Consider the following 22699-nt stretch of genomic DNA (forward strand, 5'->3'; position numbering starts at 1 on the left):
TGGACGGTTTGCCTCTCAATCATCGTCGAGCCCGCCACTTCGTTGACACGAGCAGCTTTTTCTGGCTGATGCAACTGAAAAGTCTGTTTTGTCATGCCATGTTGCCTTCATATTATGTATGCACTTTTAAAGTAGCTTCTATATATTTATTTGCATAATTAATATAGCACATATGTAATAAAGAGGTCAGCTTTTAATGTCCTTTGAATGTCCATTCACTTTGGACTGGACTACCTGTCATGTTTGATGAATAAAATGCAATCTGGTAGCAAGAATGTCTTTGATAGCAACAATTGTATCAATATACTATGATGTAATAACACATTTAAATCCATGAATCAACATTTGTATTTGGATATAAGAGACAATTTCGAAATATTGCTTTCCTATGGCAGTAAAGTTGCAAATTCACGAGAAAAAATACGGAGTTTCCACTTCCTTCAGACTCCTATTTATTATTATGACTTTATTCTCGGAAATGTATGACTCTATTCTCGCAATTACTTTTGTACTTTATGAAAATAATGTGAGAAAGTCAGACTTTATTCTCGTAAATTTGATTTTTTTTTCCTCACAATTTTCAGATTTTATTTTCATAAATTTACAACTTTTTTCTCTTAAATTCCTGACTTTATTCTCATAAATGTATGACTTTTTTTTTTAATTTCTGACTTCTTGTAATATTACAACATTTTGCCACAAATTTACGACTTTTTTCTCGGAATTTTCCAACTGTATTCTTATAAATGTATGACTTTTTTTTCCTCATAATTTATGACTTTATTCTCCTGATTTTCTATTTTTATTCTCAGAAATGGCTAGGTATGACTGTACCTAAAATGTACGACTTTTTAGTTTTTTCTCACAATTTACGGCTTTCTTGTAAAATTACAACTTCTTTTTTTGGAATTTTCCGAATTTATTCTCATAAATGTATGACTGTCATGATTTGACTTCATTCTCATATTTTTTTTCTCAAAAACATACTTAATTCTGGTAAATTTCTGACCTTATTCTTGTAATATTATGACTTCTTTTCTTGTAAATTTGACTTTTTCCTCATAAATTTCCAATTTCCATTATTTTCATAAATGCATGACTTTTTTCTCATAATTTACAAATTTATTCTTGTGAAATTACAACTTTGCTTTTGTCAAATTTCCAATTTATTCTTGTAAATGTACACTTTTTTCTCATAAGACTTCTTTTTTGTGATTTATTACTTTATTCTCGTAAATGTATGAGTTTTTTTTCTCATAAATTTTTACTTTTATTCTTGTAAATTTCCAACTAAGTACAACAACAGTGCACTCTGTGGTAAGAAAACACAACAGAACAGGTCGAGTTAATTGTTAAAGTGTAAAAAAAAAAAGAATCAGCTCTCCGATGGCGGGGGCGCGACCTTCCGCACGGCCTTGGCCAAAGCTTGTCGGATGACAGGATAAATCTTATAGCACCCCTCGATGCAGGTCCGCACCCCAGCTGACAGAGTCTCTTCAGTCATTTCTCCGTCCAACTGGAGGCCGGAAATCTGGTTCAAACTGGGGAGGAACGCCACCGTCAGCTTTCCCTGATTATCGCCGGCGACCGAACCGCAGCCGTTTTCCTCCGCGTAAGTCGGGTCCACTACATAGGAGCCGCCGTCCTGGCGGATGGCGCAGCCGAGAACCAGATCGTACATTTCGATGCCGGCGTCTGCCAGAGCGAGGGAAGCGCAGGTGACGGCATGCGCCAGGACCGAGCCGCTGTTTTCGAGGACCATGACGTTGACCTCGATTTGGGAGCGGGGGTATTTATGGAGGCACATGGCGGGATGCAGGCTCTCATGCAGCATCAGAGAGAAATCTTTGTCCTGGCTACCTTGAATCCAGGAGCCTCTTTCCGGGCATGAGAATGGAGCAAAACGCATGTCAGTCGTCAACCTGTGGACACAAATAAACTTTTATTAAAGCATCACCACAAGCTTAAACTATGACACAAATGAGACACTAAATGTGACATATGTATCATCACACAATGTACAGTATATGTAAAAACAACAAAATAATACCTTCCACACTTCATATCGGTTTCATCTTTCCGTTCTGTTTCTCTGGGTCCGTAAACGCAGCACATCAACTTGGTGTCTCCCGCCTCCATGTACGCTGAGCCCTTAGCTTGACTCACCAGCCCGCACCTGACGAACACGGGCCGGACGTCCACTTGGTCCCGCCGTCGGCCGTCTGTTCGGGGGCCAAGCGAGGATGCGACTGTACCCGGTTTCCTGGCAAATAAAGACGGGCTTTGGGAGACGTCTGGACCGCGTACTCGTTTGTTGTCGACGGGCATGATGGAAGCAGTTAGCAATAACAACGTGAGGATCGGTCCGGCACGAAAACCTCTCCCCCTGAAACCGTACCTTGGAGACACATGGTTCCGCCAAAGTTAGTTAAACACGGATTTTTTGTACAGTACATCGTTAACGTAAAAATAAAAAACTTGCATTAAAAATTGAGTGAAACTTTCCGGGATAATAATAGGGGAAAAAAATGACATTTCTGATTTTCCTTGTCGTGTAAATGCCGTGTTATTTTACTGGAATGCTTATTTTATTACGAAGGCCTGATTTTACCGGATACAGGATGTGTAACGCCGAGCAGACCGGAAAACGGAAGCGGTGCTGGTAGAACCGGAAGTTTTTTTTCTACACTATTATTTTTTTTTCTAAATTAAAGTTTAAGTACGGGTGACGATTATGACGAGAGGTCGCTGGGGGGAAAAATACGATTGATTGATGTACGTAGTTTCCAGCCATTTTGGCTTTGTTGTATGAATTTACTGTTGGTGGATAAATGATATTCTTTTGACAAATTAGCCTAAAATTACATCGCCACAAAAAACGTCAAAATGAAAATATATTCAAATCACTAATTTATATTAACAGTAAGATACTCATGCAATGTTGTGTTTAGTTTACAATTGACACTGCAGTACTTCGCTTTCAATGCTCCCATCTGTCCACTAGATGGCGCTACTCTCCCCATTCAAAACAATTACGTCTCTACTGAATGGATTGACACACATTAAAAATGAAGTCTATTTGAGTGTTTCTGTACTTTACTATTTTTGTCCATAAAAAACAGTGCTACATTTTCATATCATTCCATGTTGGGGTGATTTGACTGTGATATTAATATGAGCTCAAACTGTGGAAAGAATAGACACAGAATATATGTGACAAGCTCATTCCAAGCCACTTGTTTATTCATTCAAATGTAAAAGTAAACTCAGTAATAAGGTAAATTCAACTCTTATATACATATGTACACACACATTAGAAAATACAGCGGAACATTGGTTAGTGTGATTAGTTCAAGGTCTGACCAACGCCATGAAAAATAATAAAATCAAATGACTTTGTTCCTGAAAACCAAAAAATGTTAAGTAACCTTAAAACGTTCACTTATTCAGACAAACACAGACAGAATTAAGTTCTGGGTGCCATTTTGTTAGCAAGCTAAGGACGCCAACCAGGATGTTAAATACATTCACATTAAGAACACATTTGGACTCCCAAGTGCAGTACATTAATAAGGCGACAAGACACTAGGTGTCATATTGTACTCCAACTGGAAAATGCACCGCAGTTTGGGGTGTATTTTGGTGACCAAAAAAAAACACACAAACCGGGTTGCTAGCAAAATGAGGTCCCACTGTATTGTGAATAAAAAGGCCAAAAATTAGCTCTAGTGCAAACAAGAAAAATATGAATTAGAAATAAAAAAGTGCAATTGAGAATATAAAATGTGCTTTTTTTAAACAAAAGCAGGACATTTTTACATAAGTTAACTTTAGTGTAAAGGTAAACATCTTTTGTGTCAACTGTCAAAGTATTTAGTATCAAGAAAAAGACGCAAAGCTCCACAGACTTCACCGAAACAAGCGCACCAGCACAGCAGCAACACCGGCCAATCCAACAAAGGTCAAAAGGGCGTTCATCACAGTGCAATCTGACTCAGCTTCCTGGAAGAATTGCACAAAGCCATCCTGAGGACACAAAAACATGAAAGTCATGATCTGGTGGAGTCACATGACAAAGAAAAAGGCCACATCCTGTCTGTATTTCTTACCCAAGAGTTGTGTTCCATCAGCCAGGTGCGCTGGTGGGACAGCAGGTACGTGGAGATCTCCTGGGCCACCATCTCCACACAGCCGGTTCGCTCCTTCTCCTTCAGGTACTGGCACACCACGGCGCCAAACGCCAACAGGCTGGCGATACGACCCCAGGTGGCGGTCCCGTCTGCGAACAGACTCTGGGCCACTTCGCCGACGAAGGCCATGTTGTCCGCTCTTTGGTCCAATGACAGCTGGTTGATGATGCCTTCAAGAGACATTGAAACCTTGTTAATTAAATCTCCTTGTTTGACATATTTGTATTTAAGTGTGGGCAGTACAGGAACATTTATGGCACCAAAAACACACTTAATTGCTTAACTAACACAAATATATTTGCCCAGCAAGACTGTGCTTCAGTAGCCACACGTAGTACCCGGATGTTGCACTCAATTGGCTCATACTGTTGTGTAAGCAGCGATGGAGATGGAATAACTACATGGAATAACTATCCGTATGGTGCGCAACGACTGTTATCCATGTAGGACAGCTTTTCCATCAAAACTAAACACACAGTGTACATATTTAAGAGTACAAACGCAAGTACGCAAATGGAGACGACATTTAAAAATGGCGTCCTAACGCCCGCGAACGGTACGAACGGCCGAAGTTTCACGAAGGCACCAGCGGCTAAAAGTAACACAATAAACGTCCACTTACCATTGTATTTGAACCTGTGCTTGTCCACCAGTCTCGTCACGACCCTTTTCATCGTTAACTGGGCTTTGCTCGGCACCCACGTAGCCTCGGAGAGCCCGGTGAAGTCGTCGAGAAAGCGGCCGATGAGCTGCCTCGTGTCGCCCTCCAGCCGCCTCGTGCCTCCCTCCAGCCGCCTCGTGCCTCCGTCCAGTGAGGGGCTGTTAGCATACCGGGTGGCTCCCGGCTCCTGTTCCGGCGAGGCAGGAACCTCCTTGAACGACGTCCGCGGTAATATTAAACATCCCAAAAGTCCAACCGAGGGGTTCCAGGAGCTGCGAGTTGTCCGCATGGTGCTGATGCCAACAACTTCCAACCGTCTCGGGAAAGAGGGAAGCTCCAGTCAACCGGTGCATGCGCGTGCATTTAAAACTAGCGCTCCCTCTTACGACGCAATGACACAATACTACTTCCGGTTCCGCTTTCCTTTTTCAAATCACCTCCGCCAGAGTTATACAAGATTATACTTTGGATTTTAACATATTCTAAAAAATTATAAGCACGTACTTGTGGAAACTAATTTTAACGAAATTATTTTAAAAACATGATTCATATTGTGGCGCTCATGGGTCTTGCTTTGCAGAGAGCAACTTTATATTAAGAGTGAGCGAGAGAGAAAACGAGTAGAGTAGTTGCTGAGGAACTAATGAGTAGAGTTGTTACGGAGGAACCAAGGCAGAAACACTTTTAGAGTAGTTGCTGAGGAACTAATGAGTAGTTACTGAGGAACAAATGAAGAACTAATGACAAAATAATGAGTAGAGTAGTTGCTGATGAACTAATGAGTAGAGTTGTTACCGAGGAACTAAGACAGAAACACTTTTAGAGTAGTTGCAGAGGAACTAATGAGTAGTTACTGAGGAACTAATGAAGAACTAATGACAAAATAACGAGTAGAGTAGTTGCTGAGGAACTAATGGGTAGAGTTGTTACCGAGGAACTCAGGCAGAAACACTTTTAGAGTAGTTGCAGAGGAACTAATGAGTAGTTACTGAGGAACAAATGAAGAACTAATGACAAAATAACGAGTAGAGTAGTTGCTGATGAACTAATGAGTAGAGTTGTTACCGAGGAACTAAGGCAGAAACACTTTTAGAGTAGTTGCTGAGAAACAAATGGACTACTGGGGAACTAATGAGTTGTTACTGAGGAACAAATGAAGAACTAATGACAAAATAACGAGTAGAGTAGTTGCTGATGAACTAATGAGTAGAGTTGTTACCGAGGAACTAAGGCAGAAACACTTTGAGTAGTTGCTGAGGAACTGATGAGTAGCTACCGAGGAACAAATGAAGAACTAATGACAAAATAACGAGTAGAGTAGTTGCTGATGAACTAATGAGTAGAGTTGTTACAGAGGAACGAAGGCAGAAACACTTTTAGAGTAGTTGCTGAGAAACAAATGGACTACTGGGGAACTAATGAGTAGTTACTGAGGAACAAATGAAGAACTAATGACAAAATAACGAGTAGAGTAGTTGCTGAGGAACGAATGAGTAGAGTTGTTACAGAGAAACTAAGGCAGAAACACTTTTAGAGTAGTTGCTGAGGAACTGATGAGTAGCTACCGAGGAACAAATGAAGAACTAATGACAAAATAACGAGTAGAGTAGTTGCTGAGGAACTAATGAGTAGAGTTGTTACCGAGGAACTCAGGCAGAAACACTTTTAGAGTAGTTGCTGAGGAACTGATGAGTAGCTACCGAGGAACAAATGAAGAACTAATGACAAAATAACGAGTAGAGTAGTTGCTGAGGAACAAATGAGTAGAGTTGTTACCGAGGAACTCAGGCAGAAACACTTTTAGAGTAGTTGCAGAGGAACTAATGTGTAGTTACTGAGGAACTAATGAAGAACTAATGACAAAATAACGAGTAGAGTAGTTGCTGAGGAACTAATGAGTAGAGTTGTTACCGAGGAACTAAGGCAGAAACACTTTTAGAGTAGTTGCTGAGAAACAAATGGACTACTGGGGAACTAATGAGTTGTTACTGAGGAACAAATGAAGAACTAATGACAAAATAACGAGTAGAGTAGTTGCTGAGGAACTAATGAGTAGAGTTGTTACCGAGGAACTCAGGCAGAAACACTTTTAGAGTAGTTGCTGAGGAACTAATGAGTAGTAACTGAGGAACCAATGAAGAACTAATGACAAAATAACGAGTAGAGTAGTTGCTGATGAACTAATGAGTAGAGTTGTTACCGAGGAACTCAGGCAGAAACACTTTTAGAGTAGTTGCTGAGGAACTGATGAGTAGCTACCGAGGAACAAATGAAGAACTAATGACAAAATAACGAGTAGAGTAGTTGCTGAGGAACTAATGAGTAGAGTTGTTACCGAGGAACTAAGGCAGAAACACTTTTAGAGTAGTTGCAGAGGAACTAATGAGTAGTTACTGAGAAACAAATGAAGAACTAATGACAAAATAACGAGTAGAGTAGTTGCTGAGGAACTAATGAGTAGAGTTGTTACCGAGGAACTCAGGCAGTAACCCTTTTAGAGTAGTTGCAGAGGAACTAATGAGTAGTTACTGAGGAACTAATGAAGAACTAATGACAAAATAACGAGTAGAGTAGTTGCTGATGAACTAATGAGTAGAGTTGTTACCGAGGAACTAAGGCAGAAACACTTTTAGAGTAGTTGCTGAGAAACAAATGGACTACTGGGGAACTAATGAGTTGTTACTGAGGAACAAATGAAGAACTAATGACAAAATAACAAGTAGAGTAGTTGCTGAGGAACAAATGAGTAGAGTTGTTACCGAGGAACTAAGGCAGAAACACTTTTAGAGTAGTTGCTGAGGAACTAATGAGTAGTTACCGAGGAACAAATGAAGAACTAATGACAAAATAACGAGTAGAGTAGTTGCTGAGGAACTAATGAGTAGAGTTGTTACAGAGGAACTAAGACAGAAACACTTTTAGAGTAGTTGCAGAGGAACTAATGTGTAGTTACTGAGGAACTAATGAAGAACTAATGACAAAATAACGAGTAGAGTAGTTGCTGAGGAACTAATGAGTAGAGTTGTTACCGAGGAACTAAGGCAGAAACACTTTTAGAGTAGTTGCTGAGAAACAAATGGACTACTGGGGAACTAATGAGTTGTTACTGAGGAACAAATGAAGAACTAATGACAAAATAACGAGTAGAGTAGTTGCTGAGGAACTAATGAGTAGAGTTGTTACCGAGGAACTCAGGCAGAAACACTTTTAGAGTAGTTGCTGAGGAACTGATGAGTAGCTACCGAGGAACAAATGAAGAACTAATGACAAAATAACGAGTAGAGTAGTTGCTGAGGAACTAATGAGTAGAGTTGTTACCGAGGAACTCAGGCAGTAACCCTTTTAGAGTAGTTGCAGAGGAACTAATGAGTAGTTACTGAGGAACTAATGAAGAACTAATGACAAAATAACGAGTAGAGTAGTTGCTGATGAACTAATGAGTAGAGTTGTTACAGAGGAACGAAGGCAGAAACACTTTTAGAGTAGTTGCTGAGAAACGAATGGACTACTTGGGAACTAATGAGTAGTTACTGAGGAACAAATGAAGAACTAATGACAAAATAACGAGTAGAGTAGTTGCTGAGGAACGAATGAGTAGAGTTGTTACCGAGGAACTCAGGCAGAAACACCTTTAGAGTAGTTGCTGAGGAACTAATGAGTAGTTACTGAGGAACAAATGAAGAACTAAAAATAATGAGTGAAGTAGTACCGAAGAACTAAGGCGCAAAATGTAGTTGTAGTTGAGTAGTTGCTGATGAAGTAATGATCAGCCGCCGAGGAAGTAAGGCACACAACTTAGAGTAGTTACTAATGAACTAATGAGTAGAGTAGTTACCGAGGAACAAACGAAAAACTAATGACAAACAATGAGTAGCGTAATTTACTGAGGTACTAAGGCGCAGACATTTAGAGTAGTTACCGAGGCACTGATGAAGTAGTGGTTAGGATCGGAGTTGTTACTCAGGAACTACTGTACCTTATTGTAAAGTGTTACAGGAGCAGTTTGGGCATACCTCAGGGAAGTGGGAGTTTCATTTATCAGTATGTGGCCCCCGGTGGCCCCCGCGGATGCTCCCGTTAGCGACAAGAAAGCACTTCCTTTTCCGTGGTTTTCCATTCCATTCCATGTGTGTACTGTACGTGTGCGTCACATCGTCACTAACGTGCGACCCCGTTGGCACTCGGGTGCCATGAAAATGCCGAGGTGGGCCAAAGAAGACCTTGTTTCCCTGCAAGATGACTGTCAGTTAAGGGGAAGATGGCCGGCCACACCCGCGAGTGAAATATTTGACAATCACGCTTCCACTGAAATTGCTGTCAACTTGCATCACTCATCCAAAGTCGTCATCGACCGATAGGCCTACGACTGCGTTACGCTTCAGTTACGCAATTTATCCAAGTGTGACTTTTACATTTTTATCGTAGTTCTTTTTTACTGTTTAAAAAATTCAATGGTATCTCCCACAAACAACAAGATGCTAATATTTGTGGTGAAAAGCAGCCACGCCATGATGGATGCTACAGTGTCAAACGGTCAACAAACTTGACTCATTCCAGTCAGCGCTTTTACCAGAACAGGCAGGCGTGAGTGCATTGGCCGATAACCTAAGGCGAAATAAAATAGATAAGGATGGGCTGTTTGGTAAAAGGCTGTAAAAATAGAAAAGCCACAGAAATGAATAGAAAATAACAGAAAATAATAAATAATAAATAATAAATAATAAATAATAAATAATAAATAATAAATAATAAATAATAAATAATAAATAATAAATAATAAATAATAAATAATAAATAATAAATAATAAATAATAAATTATAAATTATAAATTATAAATGATAAACGATAAACGATAATAAATAAATAAATAAATAATAAATAATAAATAATAAATAATAAATAATAAATAATAAATAATAAATAATAAATAATAAATAATAAATAATAAATAATAAATAATAAATAATAAATAATAAATAATAAATAATAAATAATAAATAATAAATAATAAATAATAAACACTAAACAATAAACAATAAATAATAAATAATAAATAATAAATAATAAATAATAAATAATAAATAATAAATAATAAATAATAAATAATAAATAATAAATAATAAATAATAAATAATAAATAATAAATAATAAATAATAAATAATAAATTTAAAGTTTTGGTTGTGAGTGTGGGCAGGTAGGAGGGCTTATTTGGCACTGAGCAGGAGTGAGGGGGCTAGGGTTAGCGGTTAGGGGGTGAAGTAGGGTTAGAGTTAGCGTTAGGAGGATTAGGACTTAGGGATTAGGGGCTAGGGTTAGAGGTTAGGGGGTGAGGATAGGGTTAGATTTAGGAGCCACGCTTGAGGACAAAGCATATGGGAGTATTCATGTGACCACACATTATGCGTGTGTTTCATGTTTTTATTTATGTATTTATGTATTTATTTAAATTTATTTTTATTTATTTAAATTTCTATTTATTTATTTTATTTTCTATTTATTTTTATTTTATTTTTTAATTTATTTATTTTTAGCAAAGAAAGTTAACTGCAACAAAGAGCCCACAGTGTCTTTCCAGGACGGGGTTAGAGACACTGTTAAGTGGCCGCACACTCACGCTCGTGTAAACACAGCAGGAGGAAGATTCCGGCAAAGGAGTCTTTTTGGGAAGTGATGTCAGAGGTCAGTCGGATGGGGGTGGGGGGGGGTGGGTGGAGTGAGAGTGTTTTGGGGGTGTGTTGTGCGCTGTATAAATACAAGACCCGGGATGCGCACCCACACAATTGCCTGAACGTACTCGAGGATCGATATAAGAACCTTTGGAAGAATATCCATCATGGGTGGGTGATCTATCAACCTCGGTATTGATCTACCAACCTGATCTATCTATGCATAACTTATGCTTTACCTTCTTAGCCGTCATTATGGATGTGGATCCGAGATGTCACCAGAACAATTCCGCTCACAACACCAAGGACATTGATCGGGAGCGCTTGATCGTGCGTAGGGGTCAGCCCTTCTCCATCTTCGTGCAGTGCTCAGACTCTATGGGCCGTGACCACCGCTTGGCGCTGCTCCTCCACCTCGGTGAGTACAAACGATCCAAATTGTAAGGAACCTTTGGGATTGGTGACTCCTACACAGTCGACCCTGGAGACAACATTTAGAACATGAAGACCATGACACTTATTGACGTGTTTCCTCAGGTAAGCGAGCGGAGAAGACCATCAAAGTGGAAAAGGAGAGCAGCGGCGCCAAAGACGGTTGGCGGTTCAGGCAGGAGGCAGCCCACAACGGCGTGCTGCTGACTCTGCACAGCCCAGCGGACGCCGTCGTCGGCCGATATCGTTTGGATGTGATGTTGGTCACGTCTGATGGACGCGTGTTGGAAAAGAACGAGAAGACCAACTTCCATCTGCTCTTCAACCCGTGGTGCAAAGGTGAAGTCCTGAAATCAAGATGGCTGATAACATTATACATTTTTTTTGTCATTGATACTTTGTCGTCATTTTTGCATAACCTGATATTGAAGGTTTGTGTGTGCCATAGATGATGCCGTGTATCTAACCGAGGAGAAGCTCCTGCAGGAGTACATCATGAATGAGAATGGAATCATCTACATGGGCTCATGGGACTACATTAGAAGCATCGCTTGGCATTACGGACAGGTGTGTGTGTGTGTTTATGTGTAAGTGTGTGTGTGTGTAGATGACCTCCGTGATATGTCACAGCAGTGTGACACCAGAGTCTGTCAACCAGATGATAAATGGTGATGGTTGGACGGAGGAAGCTGCTAGAAGGAGCGTGTGAGAATGGAAGCAAACCACACAAACAAGATCTTCATCCGTCACGGTTGGACAGGAAAAGGCTTACTACTCCATCATCCTGCATGGTCACTCATATGCTAACTCATAACCGCCCACTTAGTACGAGTATTTGTAGTATGGTATTTAGTATATGTCACGCATTAACTTGCTGTGGGTGTATTCTGTTTTTGTTTTGTTGCACCGTGAGCAAGTATGTTTTTCCGTTTAATGAACCTTTATATCCCACCCTCGGCCATCTTTGTATGGAGTTTGCAAAGAAAGAAAGACAGAAAAAAGAAAGACGAAAGAGGAAGGAAGGAAGGGAGGAAGGAAGGGAGGAAGGGAGGAAGGGAGGAAGGGAGGAAGGGAGGAAGGGAGGAAGGGAGGAAGGGAGGAAGGGAGGCAGCAAGCAAGGAAGGAAGGAAGGACGCAAGGAAGGAAGGATGGAAGGAAGGAAGCAAGGAAGGAAGCAAGGAAGGAAGGACAGAAGGAAGGATGGAAGGAAGGATGGAAGGAAGGATGAAGGAAGGATGGAAGGAAGGATGGAAGGAAGGAAGCAAGGATGGAGGGAAGGAAGGAAGGAAGGAAGGAAGGTAGGAAGGGAGGGAGGAAGGAAGGATGGAAGGAAGGATGGAAGGAAGGATGGAAGGAAGGATGGAAGGAAGGATGGAAGGAAGGAAGCAAGGACGGAGGGAAGGAAGGAAGGAAGGAAGGTAGGAAGGGAGGGAGGAAGGAAGGAAGGAAGGAAGGACGGAAGGAAGGAAGCAAGTAAGGAAGGATGGAAGGAAGGAAGCAAGGAAGGAAGGAAGGAAGGAAGGAAGGAAGGAAGGACGGAAGGAAGGATGGAAGGAAGGAAGAAAGGACGGAGGGAAGGAAGGAAGGAAGGAAGGGAGGAAGGGAGGGAGGAAGGAAGGACGGAAGGAAGCAAGGAAGGAAGGATGGAAGCAAGGAAGCAAGGAAGGAAGGACGGAAGGACGGAAGGAAGGATGGAAGGAAGCAAGGACGGAAGGAAGCAAGGAAGGAAGGGAGGAAGGGAGGGAGGGAGGAAGGGAGGAAGGGAGAAAGAAAGGAAGGAAGGAAGGAAGGACAGAGGGAAGGAAGGAAGGAAGGGAGGAAGGGAGGGAGGGAGGGAGGGAGGGAGGAAGGGAGGAAGCAAGCAAGGAAGGAAGGAAGGAAGGAAGGAAGGACGGAAGGAAGGAAGGAAGCAAGGAAGCAAGGACGGAAAGACGGAAGGAAGGAAGGAAGGAAGGAAGGAAGCAAGGACGGAAGCAAGGAAGGAAGGAAGGAAGCCCAGGGAGGAAGCCCAGGAAGCAAGGAAGCAAGGAAGGAAGGAAGGAAGAAAGGAAGGAAGGAAGGAAGGAAGGAAGGAAGGAAAGAAGGAAGGAAGGAAGGAATGAAGCTAAGAAGCAAGGAAGGAAGGAAGGAAGGAAGGAAGCCCAGGAAGGAAGGAAGAAAGGAAGAAAGGAAGGAAAGAAGAAAGGAAGCCCAGGGAGGAAGCCCAGGAAGCAAGGAAGGAAGGAAGCAAGGAAGGAAGGAAGGGAGGAAGGAAGCCCAGGAAGGAAGCAAGGAAGCAAGGAAGGAAGGAAGGAAGGAAGGAAGGGAGGAAGGGAGGAAGGAAGGAAGGAAGCAAGGAAGGAAGGAAGCAAGGAAGCAAGGAAGGAAGGAAGGTGGCATCTGGCATCTATATAAAGGTTCAGTTTATAAAGGTTTAGTCGAACGAACGAACGAACGAACGAACGAACGAACGAACGAACGAACGAACGAACGAACGAACCTTTATATAGATGCCAACTTTTTTTCACCCCATGTGGCCCACGAGTCAAAATGTGTGCCCACCCCTGAACTGGTGTCTACCTACCACAGTTTGAGGACGATGTGATGGATATCTGTTTTGAAATCCTGGACAACTCCAACGATGCCTTGCGAAACCCTGACAAAGACATGGAGCACAGACGGGACCCGGTCTACATCAGCAGGATCATCTCAGCCATGGTGATGACGACAAAAATAGACTATCACCTTCATTATGACACAAACTAATAGTAATGTTGTGTGTGTGTGTGTGTGTGTGTGTGTTGTCCTCACCTACCCAGGTGAACTCCAACGGCGACAGGGGCGTGTTGGTCGGCCGCTGGCATGAGCCGTACTCTGATGGAGTCCCACCGAACCGATGGAAGGGCAGCGTTCCCATCCTCCAAAAGTGGAGCCAAGGCAGGGCCAAGCCGGTCAAATACGGCCAGTGTTGGGTCTACGCCGCTGTGGCCTGCACAGGTGAGCAGTGTCATGTCAATCAAAGTTCCTAAGTTCTGAATGATGCTCAACAAATTAAATTAAATTAAATTAAATTAAATTAAATTAAATTAAATTAAATTAAATTAAATTAAATTAAATTAAATTAAATTAAATTAAATTAAATTAAATTAAATTAAATTAAATTAAACTCTTTTTTTAACATAGTCCTAGCGTGGCTCCTCATTGGCGTTCAAAGGAGTGCGGGATCAGGTTTTCGTCTCCTGTGTGTCCCTTTACAGTCCTGCGCTGCCTGGGAATCCCAACACGCACCATCACCAACTTCTCTTCTGCCCACGACACCGATGGGAATCTTTCTTTGGACTTGCTGTTTAACGAGCGACTGGAGAGCCTGGGAAAAGCCGACAGCAGCTGGTAGGCCAAGACGCACGAGGACGCAGTCTTCATCAGTTGGTCTTCATGTTGCTAAAACTGCTATGTTAGGAACTTCCACTGTTGGGTGGAGTCCTGGATGAGGAGAGATGACCTCCCCCAGGGAAATGACGGATGGCAGGTTTTGGACCCGACACCTCAAGAACTGAGCGACGGTATACATTCCAGATGTTCCAGATGCTCACGTTGGCATCTTGGAATAAAAATGACTTTGTGTTCCACAGGCGAGTACTGCTGTGGTCCATGTCCTGTTACGGCCATCAAGGAGGGAAATCTGGCCATCAAGTTCGATGCCCCGTTCATATTTGCTGAGGTGAACGCTGACATCATCCAGTGGATCGTCCGAAAAGATGGACAAAGACAGAAGGTGAATTTTTAGTGTTGACTTTCTTCCAAAGAAAAGTCCGTGGTGGTGATGGTAAGACGATGCTCATTGATGCAGATCAGCGTGGACCAAGACAGCGTCGGAAGGAACATCAGTACCAAAAGTCCTTTCAGCGAGCGGAGGGAAGATGTCACGCTACAGTACAAATATCCAGAAGGTTAGTCAGCCCAGCTAAGCAGGGGGGGTCCCAACTTCATCCACTGAGGGCCACATCCTGAAATTATTAGTATCTACTTCGGTCTTGGCTGCACGGTGGAGAAGTGGTTAGCGGTATGAATGTGAGTGTGAATGGGTGCGTGTGAATGTGATTGGCTACCAGCCACCAGTCCAGGGTGTACCCCGCCTCTCGCCCTGAAGACAGCTGGGATAGGCTCCAGCACCCCCCCATGACCCTTGTTGGGATAAGCGGTAGAAAATGAACGAACGAAAGAAGGAAGGAAGCCCAGGAAGGAAGGAAGCCTAGGAAGGAAGCCTAGGAAGGAAGGAAGCCCAGGAAGGAAGCCCAGGAAGGAAGGAAGGAAGAAAGGAAGGAAGGAAGGAAGGAAGAAAGGAAGAAAGGAAGGAAGGAAGCCCAGGGAGGAAGCCCAGGAAGGATGGAAGGAAGGAAAGAAGGAAGGAAGAAAGCAAGCCCAGGAAGGAAGTAAGTAAAGAAGGAAGAAAGGAAGGAAGGAAGAAAGAAAGGAAGGAAGGAAGGAAAGAAGGGAGGAAGGAAGGAAGGAAGGAAGGAAGGGAGGAAGGAAGGAAGGAAGAAAGGAAGCCCAGGGAGGAAGCCGAGGAAGCAAGCAAGCAAGCAAGCAAGGAAGGAAGGAAGGAAGGAAGGAAGCCCAGGAAGCAAGGCCAGGAAGCAAGGAAGCAAGGAAGCAAGGAAGGAAGGAAGGAAGGAAGAAAGGAAGGAAGAAAGAAAGGAAGCCCAGGGAGGAATCCCAGGAAGGATGGAAGGAAGGAAGGAAGGAAGAAAGCAAGCCCAGGAAGGAAGGAAGTAAGGAAGGAAGGAAGCCCAGGAAGGAAGGAAGGAAGGAAGGAAGCCCAGGAAGGAAGGAAGAAAGGAAGGAAGGAAGAAAGGTAGAAAAGGAAGGAAGGAAGGAAGGAAGGGAGGAAGCCCAGGAAGGAAGGAAGGAAGGAAGGAAGCAAAGAAGCAAGGAAGGAAGGAAGGAAGGAAGCCCAGGAAGGAAGGAAGGAAGGAAGGAAGGAAGGAAGAAAGGAAACAAGGAAGCAAGGAAGCAAGGAAGCAAGGAAGGAAGGAAGGAAGGAAAGAAGGAAGGAAGAAAGCCCAGGGAGGAAGCACAGGAAGCAAGGAAGGAAGGAAGGAAGGAAGGAAGGAAGGAAGGAAGGAAGGAAGGAAGGAAGCCCAGGAAGCAAGGCCAGGAAGCAAGGAAGCAAGGAAGCAAGGAAGGAAGGAAGGAAGGAAGAAAGGAAGGAAGAAAGAAAGGAAGCCCAGGGAGGAATCCCAGGAAGGATGGAAGGAAGGAAGGAAGGAAGAAAGCAAGCCCAGGAAGGAAGGAAGTAAGGAAGGAAGGAAGCCCAGGAAGGAAGGAAGGAAGGAAGGAAGCCCAGGAAGGAAGGAAGAAAGGAAGGAAGGAAGAAAGGTAGAAAAGGAAGGAAGGAAGGAAGGAAGGGAGGAAGCCCAGGAAGGAAGGAAGGAAGGAAGGAAGCAAAGAAGCAAGGAAGGAAGGAAGGAAGGAAGCCCAGGAAGGAAGGAAGGAAGGAAGGAAGGAAGGAAGAAAGGAAACAAGGAAGCAAGGAAGCAAGGAAGCAAGGAAGGAAGGAAGGAAGGAAAGAAGGAAGGAAGAAAGCCCAGGGAGGAAGCACAGGAAGCAAGGAAGGAAGGAAGGAAGGAAGGAAGGAAGGAAGGCAGGAATGAAGGAAGGAAGGAAGGAAGGAAGCAAGGAAGCAAGGAAGGAAGGAAGGAAGGAAGGAAGGAAGGAAGGCAGGCAGGCAGGAAGGAAGCAAGGAAGCAAGGAAGGAAGGCAGGAAGGAAGGCAGGAAGGCAGGAAGGAAGCAAGGAAGGAAGGAAGGAAGGAAGGAAGGAAGGAAGGAAGGAAGCAAGGAAGGAAGGAAGGAAGGAAGGAAGGAAGGAAGGAAGGAAGGAAGGAAGCAAGGAAGGAAGGAAGGAAGGAAGCAAGGAAGGAAGGAAGGAAGGAAGGAAGGAAGGAAGGAAGGAAGGAAGCAAGGAAGGAAGGAAGGAAGGAAGGAAGGAAGGAAGCAAGGAAGGAAGGAAGGAAGCAAGGAAGGAAGGAAGGAAGGAAGCAAGGAAGGAAGGAAGGAAGGAAGGAAGGAAGGAAGCAAGGAAGGCAGGAAGGAAGGAAGGAAGGCAGCGTTCCAACTACAGCTAGTATAACAGAGGAGGGATGTGTCAGTGTCAGTGCTAAAGTGTTTTTTCCCAAAGCCAGGTCCGTGGTGTGAACAAGTGACACTGACTTCTCCGGATGAGGGGTCTTCCTACGCTTCATCAATGAGCAATCCCGGTCTAATTGATGTCTTCTTGGCAGGTTCCAAGAAGGAGCGGGAGGTCTACGAGAGGGCGGGACGTCCGGTGAGGGAGACGGTGGATGAGAGAGCAAATCCGGGGAAACTCCAGATGACAATCAAACCCACAAAGCCTCTGTTTGGAACGGACTTTGACGTTGTTGTTGAGGTATTCTTTATTCTCAGAAATCTTTGACTTTGTTCTCAGAAATTTATAACTTTTTTTCTCATAAATTACATTTATAAATTTATTCTCCCAAATTTACAACTTTTATTTCCTAAGTGTATGACTTTATTCTGGTGAATTTCAGACTTTTCTCATAAATTCCCACCTTCATACTCATAAATTTACAACTTATATTCTCGGAAATGTTCGACTTCTTTTTCATGTAAATTTACATGAAAAACTTTTTTCTCGTAAATTTTCGACTTTAGTCTTGTAAATTTCAGACTTTTTTCTCATAAAAAACGTAAAAAAATGTGTGACTTTTTTATATATAATTTTTAATTTTTTTATTTTTTATTTATAACTTTATTTAAACGTTATTGTCAGAAATTAGACAACTTTTAGACACACTTTTTCCCCGTAAATGTACAATGTTATGCTTTTTTCTGAAAATTTTCAAATGTATGATTTTATTCTCATAAATTTACGACTTTTTTCTCATAGATTTATGACTTTATTCGCATAAATTTTTCTCTGAAATGTTCACCCTTTTAAATGTAGAACTGTCTTCTGGTTATATTGTGACTTTAATGAAATACTTTATTCTCTCTAAAGTTCCAACATTTTTATGGCCGTTTGCATGACGATGAACGTAACCGCTGGGAAAAGCCGACCGCGACTGTTTTCTCCACTTGAGTGTGTTTTCTGAATTGAGTCACCAGCGAGACACATGTGAAGTCACACATTGTAATGAAATGTTTGAGTGCAGTTGAAGAACACGGGAGGAGCAGAGGCCCACGGCCGTCTGACCCTGCTGGCGTCGGCTGTGACATACAACTGTATTCACCGAGGGGAGTTTGAGAGACAAACCAAGAGTGTCAGCGTGCCCGCCCACAAAGGTTGGTTGAAAAGGGACACATAAAAAGACGTTATGCACGCTTTGAATGTGTCGTGTGTCCAGTTCACAAGGAAGTGCTGCGCGTGCGCTACGACAGCTACTCCAAGTGTGTCTCGGACCACCATTTGATCAAAGTCATGGCCCTCCTGGAGGCCCCAGGAGACAACCAACCCAACATGGTGGTGGCCAAAATCCCACTCATCTTGCCTGAGCTCCTGGTGGAGGTAGGTGCACCGTGGCAACGCATACACGTGGGACACCAAACTTACAACCGTATACAATATGACAGCGATACATTCATAGGACCCATATTATTTTTTATGTGAAAAAAATGATTTAACAGGCTTGTTGCTGTTCAGATGTCATCAAAACAATGTGGAAATCCAACTGGCACTTATCACATGTAATATTTGGACTGTATTCCCTTTAAAAAAAAGACTGTTTTGTTTGTTTATTTTCATAAATCTATCTTAGATTTGAGTACATCTTCCCAAACCAAGACACATACAGTATAATTCACATGAAAAAATCTCACTTCTGCCATCTTGTGGGAGAGTATTGAATTGTTCTTGCCTGTAGAATACTGCCTGCTTTGAACAAAGATAGTTTGTGGTGAATAAATAATCATTGTAAATTCAACTTCAATGCACTTTAATCTACATTTGTATCTACGCAGTGGTACATTAGCATACGGGTGTCCCAACTCAAATTTCAATCTCAAAATTGGCTTACGAAGTGTTATTTACTGGCAGGCATAGCCGAGGACAGCTATCAGGGGGCTTGTGTCAACGTGACCATGACTCAATGGCTGTAATGGAGAATGGACGTAACTAGCATTAGCCGTGCACGAGCTAGTCACCGGAAAGACTTTTTAACACATCAAAACATACTCTGTACATGAAAGCGATGTCATTCATCATATTTTTTATGTATAAAATGTAGTATAAATAGTAGAAAAAGTTCTAGAAGTCTAGAAAAAGTTCAATATAATGTTGAATCTTCAGTGCAATCTTCAGTAGTCTCTATGTAGCCGGGTTAGCATGGACGTAACTAGCATTAGCCGTGCACGAGCTAGTCACTGGGAAAGATTTTCAACACATCAGCAACATATACTCTGTACATGAAAGCGATTATCTTATTTATTATGTATAAAATGTAATACAAATAGTATATTATTTTTAAATAAATCTAGAAAAAGTTCAATATAATGTTGAATCTTCAGTGCAATCTTCTGTAGCCGGGTTAGCATGGACATAACTAGCATTAGCCGTGCACGAGCTAGTCACCGGAAAGATTTAAAGATACTCTGTACATGAAAGCCATGTCATTGATCTTATTTATTATGGAACAACATCAAATTAAAAGCATGGAATGAATACAGAGCCACCATCTGCCAGTAGCATCCTGGAATTTCCTTTTTTTTTCAATAAGGTCCTAAAATCTTACCTTTATGGTAGTCTATCTGCGCAGGGTGGGAGAACGTGAGATGGTGCGTTCAAGGACCGTCAAACAAATCACCTCTCGCATTAAACATGAAAAAAATGTGTGATTTCTAACTGTATTATTTCTTGAATAACAATAATAGCCCATAGTTCCAAAATTTTGAATAATTTGCATGAAATTTGATGTAAATTGTAACTAGCATTAGCGCTAGCTAGTCACCGGGAAAGATTTTCAACCAATTCAACTACCAAGACTTTCTTTCCGCAGATTCAGGGGTCAGCTGCTGTTAACATGCCGCTAACAGGCTCCATCTCCTTCACCAACCCTCTCCCGGTGCCACTGAAGGGGGGTGTTTTCACCGTGGACGGGGCCGGCCTTGTGTCCCCAACGGCGGTCAGAATGAAGTAAGTCCTACTAACGAGACTTAATTGTTAAAACTAGCAACACCTGTAAAGCCGCTTTGTCTCTTCCAGCGGTGAAATAGGTCCGGGCCAGAAGGTGTGCGTCAAGCTCACCTTTACGCCCGCACGGAGCGGTGTGAAAAAGCTCCTGGTGGACTTCGACTCGGACAGGCTGAAAGACGTGAAGGGAGTCGCGACCGTGTTTGTCGAGAAGGGTCTCCGTTTGTACTGAGCTGGGGTACACAAGACGTACTGCAGTACTACTGATCGTTAGCCTCCAATGTATTTATCCTAAACATAAAGTGTTTCAAACAAAAACACAAACAAGCCAAAAATTTACCACTTCCACACCATCTGTGAGGAGAACTTTTCTCCACTCTATCATGTTAAGGTGATATGATGTGTCATTGACAGACATCTTGTGTTTCAATATGGCGATATTCGATACGTGATCTAGTGAGGGACGACCGAATTGTGCTTTTGATTGACATTCCACTAAAAAGCATCCCATTTTTCATGTATTCATTTTTATGAACAATAAGATTAAAAAACCTCAGCACTGACTATCATAAATGGCATATTGTGTCATATCATAATGTGTTTTTGCTTGCTTTCCTCTCTGACTTAAATGTGTGCACTTGATGAATAAAGGTCTGATCTCAGCGTAACAAAGACTTTGTCAGTGTGTATGTACCAAAACGAGGTGCGTTCAAGGACCATCAAACAAATCACCTCTCGCATTAAACATGAAAAAACTGCGATTTCTATCTGTATTATTTCTTGAATCACAATAATGACCCATGTTTCCCATATTTTAATTAATTTACATGAAATTTGATGTAGTTGCGTATCAAATTGTTTACCACGAACGCTATAGTGAGCTAACGTGTCAGGGCTTGGCAATATGGACCAAAACTTTGATTCAAATTAGAACAATCTTATAGAACAACAGCAGTTGAAATAAAATACTATATTATTTTGAAATAAATCGAGAAAAAGTTCAATATAATGTCGAATCTTCAGTAGTCTCTCTGTAGCCGGGTTAGCACCGTTAGCGCTCACATTCCCCATGACGACAGATGGTAAACAGGGTGGATACCGTCTTTTCCGCATTTCACTCCCCCTATGCAGCCTCTCCTCCTCCGCGTCCCCATGGGGATCTCTGATTGCTTCGCATAACGAAGGGGTGCTCAAAGCTAATAGCTGCTCCAGAGTGTAAACAATGAAGCAAGAGGTAATCTACGTCCGTAACAAGATGAACATCCATAGTTTAAGTGGGTCGGTATGGCACCAAAAACAAGAAAGTACAGTAAAGTCTCGTTATATCGATATTCTCGGGAGTCGAAAAAATACCGATATAACCGGACTATCCATATATCCGATCCTGCGCCGAACTGCATTAAAAGTGGGCGGATCTTTGATATGGCATGTAATTTTCTCCTTGAGTTCATGGATTGCGTATCTAGCATGCTTTTGTACTACAATACATTTTGTACTACAGTAAATAAAAATAAACTTACGCTGTAGTGATTACCGGTTACCGGGACATAATTCACCCCGGAACTATCGATAGGGAAGGTGTTGCCACCCGGAGGGGTAGGCGCGAGGGACGGGTGTTTTCCGCTGTGTGTGCTGCACTCTGGTGGTGGAAGTGTGAAAAATAAAGTTGACTGGAAGCAGCCGTTCGCCGTGTTCTTTTTTGGTATTGAAATCCTTAAGCAAAGATTGATTTAAGCTGCTTTTGTATCGATATAAGCAGACCAAATTGGCTGGCGGGAGATGAAAAGGGCATCGTAGTAACCGGATTATCATAATAACCGTGTATCGTACTATCGATATAAGCAGACCAAATTGGCTGGCGGGAGATGAAAAGGGCATCGTAGTAACTGGATTATCATAATAACCGTGTATCGTACTATCGATATAAGCAGACCAAATTGGCTGGCGGGAGATGAAAAGGGCATCGTAGTAACTGGATTATCATAATAACCGTGTATCGTACTATCGATATAAGCAGACCAAATTGGCTGGCGGGAGATGAAAAGGGCAGCGTAGTAACCGGATTATCATAATAACCGTGTATCGTACTAACGGAACTAATTATATCATAAAAGACTAGAAATTTGCCGGGAAATGAAAATAGTATCGTAATAAGTAGTAATTTGTTTTAACCAATATCGATATAACAAGACCTTACTGTAATAAACAAAGTACTATTAAACACTAAAAACGCAGCAGAAGATACAAAGGTGTCGTAACTAGTTTGCACCCGGGCGACGTCATCTTGAAATATGAAACCTCCGCATCAAATCCGGTCTTTATCGACATGAACCATATGCTTTTTTGATATTGTGATTGAAAGAAATATTGATATTTTAAAAATATCACCCAGCCCAATAACATGCCCAATGTATTATGTATTGTGTAAAATGAAGACAGTAATGACATCAAATGTAAAGTACAAAATGAATACAATGAAATGTGTTTGATACTGTTTGAGGTAGATTATTCTATTTCTCGCTGGAGATGAAGTTTTATGTACTCACTGAACGGTTTAAGTTTCGTTTATGGCAAACATGTGTCAGCTATTTCCTCGTTCTTG

General features: G+C 42.1%; 3 protein-coding genes across 11 annotated transcripts in view; 1 reads left to right on the forward strand and 2 right to left on the reverse strand.

The window, feature by feature from the left end:
- Positions 1-1157: 1157 nt before the first annotated feature.
- On the reverse strand, positions 1158-2387 carry exosc6 (exosome component 6). Its single transcript, XM_058088162.2, has 2 exons — positions 2051-2387; positions 1158-1922 (listed from the first exon to the last, which is right to left on the reverse strand). The coding sequence occupies exons 1-2, from the start codon at positions 2326-2328 to the stop codon at positions 1376-1378; spliced, it is 825 nt and encodes a 274-aa protein (XP_057944145.2). The 5' UTR covers positions 2329-2387; the 3' UTR covers positions 1158-1375.
- Positions 2388-3256: 869 nt separating this feature from the next.
- Positions 3257-22699, reverse strand: part of LOC131138861 (induced myeloid leukemia cell differentiation protein Mcl-1 homolog) — a 28074-nt gene continuing 8631 nt past the window's right edge. For 4 of the 7 annotated variants that reach the window (XM_078791159.1, XM_078791157.1, XM_078791156.1 and 1 more), the window contains 6 exons: positions 13742-13919; positions 13515-13586; positions 10759-11431; positions 4813-5168; positions 4110-4360; positions 3257-4026 (listed from right to left, as the gene is read on the reverse strand). In XM_078791159.1, the coding sequence (XP_078647285.1) occupies positions 3910-4026; positions 4110-4360; positions 4813-5140 (696 nt within the window). In that variant the 5' untranslated portion in view covers positions 5141-5168; positions 10759-11431; positions 13515-13586; positions 13742-13919 and the 3' untranslated portion in view covers positions 3257-3909. The remainder of the gene's footprint in view (positions 4027-4109; positions 4361-4812; positions 5169-10758; positions 11432-13514; positions 13587-13741; positions 13920-22699) is intronic. The other 3 variants (XM_078791161.1, XM_078791160.1, XM_078791158.1) reach the window with 3 other exon arrangements.
- On the forward strand, positions 10553-20744 carry tgm2l (transglutaminase 2, like). Of its 3 annotated transcripts, none has more exons than XM_078791152.1 (14): positions 10553-10690; positions 10767-10937; positions 11057-11290; positions 11400-11518; positions 13520-13648; positions 13750-13927; positions 14188-14320; positions 14390-14705; positions 14781-14880; positions 17213-17358; positions 18125-18254; positions 18317-18477; positions 19964-20100; positions 20170-20744. In XM_078791152.1, exons 1-14 carry the CDS (start codon positions 10687-10689, stop codon positions 20327-20329), a joined length of 2118 nt encoding a protein of 705 aa, XP_078647278.1. In that variant the 5' UTR covers positions 10553-10686; the 3' UTR covers positions 20330-20744. The 3 variants fall into 3 exon arrangements, with proteins under 3 accessions (XP_078647278.1, XP_078647277.1, XP_057944139.2); XM_058088156.2 differs by having other exon boundaries at positions 10639-10937; positions 14390-14493; positions 14563-14705; XM_078791151.1 differs by having other exon boundaries at positions 10638-10937.

Source organism: Doryrhamphus excisus, linkage group LG6, assembly GCF_037039965.1.
Source record: "Doryrhamphus excisus strain RoL-2023G ecotype Guam linkage group LG6, RoL_Dexc_Guam_v1.1, whole genome shotgun sequence".
NCBI classification, from domain to species: Eukaryota; Metazoa; Chordata; class Actinopteri; order Syngnathiformes; family Syngnathidae; genus Doryrhamphus; species Doryrhamphus excisus.